The sequence below is a fragment of the Cyprinodon variegatus genome, unplaced genomic scaffold (genome assembly GCF_000732505.1).
Source record: "Cyprinodon variegatus isolate N-32 unplaced genomic scaffold, C_variegatus-1.0 Scaffold912, whole genome shotgun sequence".
NCBI classification, from domain to species: Eukaryota; Metazoa; Chordata; class Actinopteri; order Cyprinodontiformes; family Cyprinodontidae; genus Cyprinodon; species Cyprinodon variegatus.
This window is the reverse complement of record NW_015151365.1, coordinates 105,211-113,301: the sequence shown is the minus strand read 5'-3', so window position 1 is coordinate 113,301 and position 8,091 is coordinate 105,211. Positions and strand designations below refer to the sequence as shown.

General features: G+C 41.6%; 1 protein-coding gene across 1 annotated transcript in view; it reads right to left on the bottom strand.

The window, feature by feature from the left end:
- acta2 (actin, alpha 2, smooth muscle, aorta) overlaps positions 1-7,084 on the bottom strand; it is an 8,629-nt gene extending 1,545 nt beyond the window's left edge. Inside the window, exons 1-8 of the mRNA XM_015398122.1 lie at positions 6,946-7,084; positions 3,552-3,731; positions 3,346-3,474; positions 3,150-3,260; positions 2,167-2,251; positions 1,786-1,947; positions 1,518-1,709; positions 1,215-1,396 (exon numbers count right to left, since the gene is read on the bottom strand). Coding sequence (XP_015253608.1) covers positions 1,215-1,396; positions 1,518-1,709; positions 1,786-1,947; positions 2,167-2,251; positions 3,150-3,260; positions 3,346-3,474; positions 3,552-3,680 — 990 coding nt within the window. The 5' untranslated portion in view covers positions 3,681-3,731; positions 6,946-7,084. The remainder of the gene's footprint in view (positions 1-1,214; positions 1,397-1,517; positions 1,710-1,785; positions 1,948-2,166; positions 2,252-3,149; positions 3,261-3,345; positions 3,475-3,551; positions 3,732-6,945) is intronic.
- Between the last annotated feature and the right edge of the window lie 1,007 nt (positions 7,085-8,091).

Here is an 8,091-nt window from a genome sequence, read left to right as displayed (position 1 = left end):
TTTTTTCTCTATTTTATAATTTTATTGTGTTTTATGATTGTGTACAGCACTTTGGTCCTGTCCGGTGTATAAAGTGCTTCATAAATAAAGTTGGTATGGTATGGTACAGATCAACAGGTTTGCATTCTTTGGGTTCTTCTCTTTCTTAAGAAGCCCTTTAAACCAGAGGTTCCTCAATGGGGGGTCGTGGTTCTCTGGTGGGGTCAGGAGATGTCAAATGTGGGGATCGCAAATTTTTTCACAATCATTGTGATGTGATCCGTGAAGTATATGGTGGCCCGAAATATCCATCCATACATTTTCCTTCACGTTTATCAGTTGGGGTCGTGAGGGGTGCTGGTGCCTATCTCCAGCTGTCTGGGGGCGAGAGGCGGGGTACACCCTGGACGGGTCGCCAGTCCAACGCAGGGCAACACAGAGACACACAACCATTCACACAAAAACTGACACCTAAGGAGAATTTAGAGAGGCCAATTAAATTTTTGGACTGTTGGAGGAAGCCGGAGTACCCGGAAATAACCCACGCATGCACAGGGAGAACATGCAAACTCCACACAGAAAGCAGCCTGGCCCAAAATATATGTAATGAAATTCAGAAATATTAGTGTTTTTCAGAAATGGATAAATGTGTAAGAGAGACTGATACATGGACTACATATATTGACTGATACATGTGTGGGTCGCTCCAGCTGCCATGCTTTAAGATCTCCTTGAAGCGTTTGCATTGACGCTTCTCTCCATTTGCTATCCATTTTAATGTTTTCTTTGATTTGTTAAAGTTTCTTTTTTTATTTCAAATGAAAACATGAGTAACATTCGTTATCATTGTGTCATTTTTATCATGTAAATGGCGACGAAGCAAAATTGGCTCCATAAATCATTTCAAAAATATTGGCAGCACATATCAGGGATCTTTAGCCTACCGTAATATTAAAATAATCAGCATGGGTTGATAAATTAAATATTTAAGAAATATATTATTATCTTTACTGTCTTTAATGAATAGATATAAAGTAATTTTATGTATTTTACGGGGTGCCCAGTTTGGTATATTTTTTGGGTCACAGCCTGGAATGTTTGGGAATCACAACTTTAAGCCTTTTCAATGCTGCACACACTGGCTTTGGTTAAAAGGGATTAAAAGATCAAATCTATCCTAATTGTTTCTCAGTGAAGAGCTTGAACTCATCCTGGAAACCAAACTCAGAGCCGACCTTGATCTTCATGGTACTGGGAGCCAGCGCTGTGATCTCCTTCTGCATCCGATCAGCTATCCCCGGGTACATGGTGGTTCCTCCTGACAGCACGTTGTTGGCATACAAGTCTTTACGGATGTCAATGTCGCACTTCATGATGCTGTTGTAGGTTGTCTCATGGATTCCAGCCGACTCCATACCTGCAGGAAAATGACAGTATTAATATCTATGTTGATCAACTAAGCAAAGCGACTGAACCATCTTTTATGGGCTGTGTGTTAAAGAGCATAGAGAAGGAAAACATGTGGTGAGCTGACTGACCAATGAAGGAGGGCTGGAAGAGCGTCTCTGGGCAGCGGAACCTCTCATTGCCGATGGTGATCACCTGACCGTCGGGAAGCTCATAGCTTTTCTCCAGAGAAGAAGAAGTAGCTGCTGTGGCCATCTCGTTCTCAAAGTCCAAAGCTACGTAACACAACTTCTCCTTAATGTCACGAACGATCTCCCTCTCCGCTGCAGGACAGAGGGTCAGACGGGTCAGCGTGATGGGGGCACATCCCAGTGGAAAGTCCAGGTGTGTCAGTCTTACCTGTGGTGACAAAGCTGTAGCCTCGCTCAGTTAGGATCTTCATGAGGTAGTCTGTCAGGTCGCGGCCCGCCAGGTCCAACCTCATGATGGCATGTGGGAGAGCATACCCCTCATAAATTGGCACGTTGTGGGTGACGCCATCACCTGAGTCCAAGACTATACCTGAAGAGAGAGAGGAGGCTGGTTCAAACGTCTGCTCCGTCACAAACATGTCTAATGGAGGTTAATCATTTAGTCTCATAGACAAAACGCAATTTCATTTCCCTTGTATGTCTTGTACATATGTAGAAAATGACAATAAAAGCTGACTTGACTTGACTTGACTTGACTTGACATTTCAACGTGCTGTATGTGAAAAGGTGAAAGAGTGTGAGGTCCAACCTGTGGTGCGTCCGGAGGCGTACAGCGACAGCACTGCCTGGATGGCCACGTACATGGCAGGAACATTAAAAGTCTCGAACATGATCTGAAAATAGACATTAACGTACATCAGAACCATACAGAACACTTTTTTATCCCTTAACTTTATCTTTATCTCATCCGAATTCAAATGAACATATTCCAGTAAGACTTTGACTAAAACATAGATGATTATTCTAAACAAGCTGCTAAGTCATCTGAGAAAGGATCAAACATTGGAAAAGCTTTTTTTAACTTAAGGAGATATTTAATTTATATAAAACAATGTTCCTGGGAGAAAAGTTGGAATAGATTCTCATAATTCACCTCTGCAGAGCAGAAACACAACAGAACCCTTAAAGGATGATGAGAAAATCATCATCATGGGTTCCCATGATTAAAGCTACGATCTGGTCTCACAGTCCAGGAAGTTTCCACCTCCTGTTCTGACTGCAGAGGAACAACCTGCTGGTATTTAAGGACATTTTCAACAAACACGTTTCAATAAGTATCATCCTCTGTTTGGTAAAAGGAGGTGTAAGACTTTATAACCATCACTGTTCCCAATAACCTAAATAAGTTATTACATTCATGTTGATTTTCGCCAGTTAAATATCATGTTAATGTGATTTTGCACATCTCTGGTGTTGCTGCTGTTTCTCACATTTCCATTACTGTAAAAATGTCTGCAGCTGTTATTAATCTTTATTCTCCAGATACAGAGTATTATATTGTAAAACACTGTATTTTATAGTTTTATTTTCCTATCTGTTATTTTAAGAAACTTTTCTACGGTGCACATTGTGTGACCACTTCTACTACTATAATTGTGCTGTTAACTGCCGTTAATGCTTCAGGAACTGAAGAAAACATGCTGCCGCAGAAGATGCATCCTTCTGCAACTTAGGGGACGCTCTCTGGATACCCAGAACCAGAGAAGCTGGTTGTACTCGGTGTTCCCCTACCTGAGTCATTTTCTCTCGGTTGGCCTTAGGGTTGAGAGGAGCCTCGGTCAGCAGAGTGGGATGTTCTTCTGGAGCTACTCGCAGCTCGTTGTAGAAAGAGTGATGCCAGATCTGACCAATCAGAGAGGAGGAGAGGTTGAGGAGGTTTCATAGGTGTGGAGTCGTGTGTGTGTGTGTGTTTATGTGTATATCAGACCTTCTCCATGTCATCCCAGTTGGTGATGATCCCGTGTTCAATGGGATACTTCAGGGTGAGGATTCCTCTCTTGCTCTGAGCCTCGTCTCCCACATAGCTGTCCTTCTGCCCCATTCCCACCATCACTCCCTAAAACACACACACAATCAGTTCACACCTGTCTCACTGTTGAGGATGGGTGTGAGGTTGGACCAATCAGAAGTCACCTGGTGCCTGGGCCGGCCGACGATGGAGGGGAAGACGGCCCTGGGAGCGTCATCTCCGGCGAACCCGGCCTTACATAGACCGGATCCGTTATCACACACCAGAGCAGTGCTCTCCTCATCATCACACATGACTGCAGGGGGCGCTGTGGACAAGCTGCAGACCTACAAGAGCGACTAGCACTGATGAAGAGAGGAGATGTGATTGGTTATGTACAGTCCAGCCTTTACTTAAATGAAGCTAAATAAAAAATAAAAAATAAAATTATCAAAAACCTTTCAAATGATTTCAAATTTATTTAGAAACGTTGAGATAAAGCAAATGTTAAAAACTAAGGCTAAGCAAAAATTGTTATCAAACTCACAGCTGCTACATTAAAGCACATTGGCATTTGTTTAAATTTCATTGCATAAATAATTTAGAATTAAACTTTAGATTTCAAAAAATAATTTTAAATCATTGTCAATCTATTATCAAAAGTAGTTTTCCTGTAAAATATCACTGCTCTGTAATGATGGTTGCTGATGTAGAGTTTTCTTTGGATTCTGCACTGAAGCTTGGGTTTCTATCATTAGAGTGAAACCAGGAGGAGGAGGAGGAACGTTGCTCAGTCTGAAACAGTGAGAACGAGTCAACAAAGAGAAACTGAAGCTAATTTATTATAAAATTCCATTTTTACATCAAAAATAAAGCAGGAAGAAAATCTGAATGAAGCCCACCAAAGCTCTGCTGCATCACCAAAACTGGAGCTGGGAGGTGGTCACATGACCTTTAACTCAGAGAAAACTTCCTATTTCGGTCATGAGCGGAGTCCGGCCTGTGTTTGGTATGCTCTCTCTCTCTCTCCCCCTGTTTGCTCTGCCTCGCCCAGCCGCACTCCACTCCATCTGTCCTTTCTCATCTCTCCTCATCTTCCTCTCCCTCTACAGCACTTTGCTCCATATTTAGTCATGAACTCTGGGAACTGAGTATTTGCTGTTTCTGGCTGCAGGATGGGCCTTTGAGGGCTAACTTTGCCCTCAGCTCTGCCTTGGCAGCCCCTGCTTTCTTATCCATTTAAACTGTTTCTGCAGCAGCTGCTTCTCCTCATGTTACAGCGATTTAACCTAGGAGAACATCACAGGACATGGAGCATCACCTTCTCTTGCAGAAGATGCTTTGGGACAAACGGATCCCTTTCTGTGCCTCTCCATCTATCCCCATGTTTCCAACCCCACCCCCTCCAGTCGACACTGATCCTGCTTTGCTGGAGGTTTTCTTCCTGTTAAGGGGATGTTTAGCTTTACACTACTGCGTGCTAAGAATGAGGGAGTACTGCAGAGTTAGCAACAGCAGCTTATCCAAGATTAATTGCTGGAAAATCAGTGATTCCATGCTTTTGGCAGTTTCCTTCACGAAAAAAAAAAAACGTCACCAACTGAAATAATAAATTGAGCTTCAATGCATTACTTTTGAATTAACATGGATTGTCTATGGGACTTTATATCTGTCTATGAGTGAAATAAATTGAATAAATACATTTCACTTCATCAATTAGATGTTTTGTTGCATTAAAATATTTGTCGGGAATCTGTTGCCATAGTGTACTGAACTACACTAAGAACAGATACAAAACAAACACTGATAACATTAGAAATGAATGAGGACTTTGTACATCTGGAAAAGGAGAGGAAGCTCCTGCTTGAGCGTAGCTTCATGCTGAGGTTTAGGTTTAGTTAGCTTGCAGCGATGACAGAGGCTGCTTTAACTAAGCAAGCAGCACATTTGTTTCCTCTTATTACTCATCAAATTAAGATTCACTTTGAGCTCAAACCATCAGAAGCAAAAATAATATATAAAGCAGACATAAAGCTGAAGTAAAAACTTTAGCTTCATGTGTCAGAACATATGGAAATCTCTCTGTAAATATTAAACTGTTTGTTAAACAATATGGTGATCCCAAAGTCCTGCTCCAGAATCACTGTGGGCAAAAGTTCTGGTTGCAGCTCTTTCTGAAAGGTAATTATAAAAGTTCCTCTAAATAATTGGAAATTACATTAAAAGTTTATTATAATGACTTCCTGATGCTTAATTACTATTTCCTGGAAACAGACACCTGAAGATGAGAGAGTTAGAAAATCCAACACAGCTGTTTCAGAACCAGCCTCAGTAAATGTTCTCTTATCGTTCTTTAAAGCCATGTTAACCAAATCCGGATATTGGACCTGGTCCTTATCCAGCTCTCCTATAGGTTCAGTGTGGAGCCAATCAGAAGCCGTGATAGCGGTTGGACAGATTATTCCCCAGATACTTTCATGGAAACAAGAGTTAGGAATAATGCTGCAGGAATCATACGTCCACTGATGACCTCTGACCTCCTAACATTTCATACAGACATGGAAATAACACATTCATATTGATTGTAACTAGAACACAAATGTTTGATTCTGACTAAAAGATTTAGCCGCTCTGCCAGATCTAGGCAGAACATTTCTTCTCTTTATTTAGTTCTAGTTTAATATTTTTACTGTTTATTCTATCTCTGTGCAAACAAAGCACCTGGACCCAGTGCTGTGGGGAGGGGTCCAGAGCTGCCCTCTGCTGGGGGCATCATAACCAAAGACAGTTTCAAAGTTTAAACATATCCAAGATGATTATTGTCTAGTCTTAATTCTTAATTGTTTATCTTTAATGGCATTTTGCTCTAACTCTTTGTACTCTATATAACAAGATGGAACAAGAATTTCCTGAAGGAGTAATCTCCAAGGCATAAAAAAAGTTGAGTCTAAGTTTTTTATATGGAATAGCAGTTTAATACACTTCAGTTTCTCCTGATAGAGACTATCAAATGGTAAATAAAAACAATTTACAGTGAAGGACGATTCAAACTGGATCTGAACATCTGCAGAAATCAGGTGGTGGTCAGTTAGAGTTCAGGACACAGACATGAAGGAGAAACAGCCTGAGAGTTTTCAGGTGATCCAAACAAGGTTAGAAGGTGTTTCATGGGTAAAAACTTTAAGAACAGACAACACGATCCTCCCTCTGCAGGAGAAAGCAGGAGAATCAAAGTAGGAGAACACAGGTGGTGAGTGGGTGGATGGATTATTCTGACAGGACATAAGGTAAGGTTTCAAATAGGGGAAACCTCCTTTTGCTGACTGCAGAAGGCATGCAGGTAGAAACGGAAGAAAAAGAGTTGCATTAACAGAAGACGCAGCATAAAAGAGAAACTTGGATAAGTTTGATCACTGGGAGGAGGAAGAAACTCAGTAGATTAAAAAAGAGAGGAGAGATGTAAATGTAGGTTAAAGAGATATAGTTAATGTAGAAAGGAATAGAGGTGATAGGAGATGCAAAGGCAGATCCTTCTAGGAAAGATCCCTGATCCCTGAGGAGTGCATTAGGAAGTCTTACCGTGGCAGTGCAGGACCTGCTGGGATGATGTGGGAGTGGGAGTAGGACAGAAGTGAGAGTCTGAGGAGCTGCCTTCCAGTTTATCAAGTCTCTACCTCCTCTATCCGTCCACCATCCAAACAAGGCCGGGGCCTCCTCCTCCTCATCCTCGTCGCTTTCTCCTCGGCTCCTTTCCTTATAGGGCAGGGCTCAAGGGAACTGGCCAATCAGACGGCTGATGGCATCTTCGGGCTTTCTCTCATCATTCACTGCATTCCTGTAAGAGGCAGAAACAGTTGGGCAGGAAGTCTGCAGGGTGTCAAGGAAGAGTCCTCAAATATTCAGATTATTAACAAATTGCAGTAATCTGTTACTGTGAATAAGATTACTCTGATACTCCCTTACAGTACTACAGTACCATGATGAAGATTAGAGTCACTAAATACCCTGAATTATGTAGCTCAGGTACATATTGATATAATATGACCAGATTAGAAAAGTTCAGAGGTTTTCTGTGTGCATCAGAGTGGCTCATATCTGCAGCAACTGAATAAAGGGATCTCAGGCTCAACCCAGCCGCACACTAACGGTTACTGTTACCCTGCTTCTTTGCTTTCAGGTAATCTGGTTTGGCAGCCATGCTTTCCCAGTATCAAGTTTTATTTTCCAAATTCCTTGATTTTTCTTTTCTTGTTTTGTACACACAAAGCCATGGAGACCCAAGATGGGTATTCAGCTTCACTTTTCATGCAAATTTATCCTGCTTTTCAAAAAGGCTAGGACAGCATTCTACATTTACATTTATTCTAACATGCATCCAAATCCAGAAGCTGTTCCCTCAATTTCCTTTTGTGTTGAACTAAAGAGTATTTCAACTGAGATAAAAAAAAATAAAATGGATATTCCTGGAAAACAACAGGTCTTGAATGTAGCATTTGCTGCTCTAAAATTGCTCATGGACTTTTTTACATTACTGTTGTCATCAAAGAAGAGGGAAGGAGCTTTGCTAAGGCACTGATAAGACCCTGTGTCAGGTTGAGTCTGCCTAAAGGGAATGGTTGCTGGCAACAGGCTAGAAAGATTGATGAATGGATGAATGGTTGAGTTGGAGGATGGATGGATGGGTGGATGGATGGATGGATGGATGGATGGATGGATGGATGGATG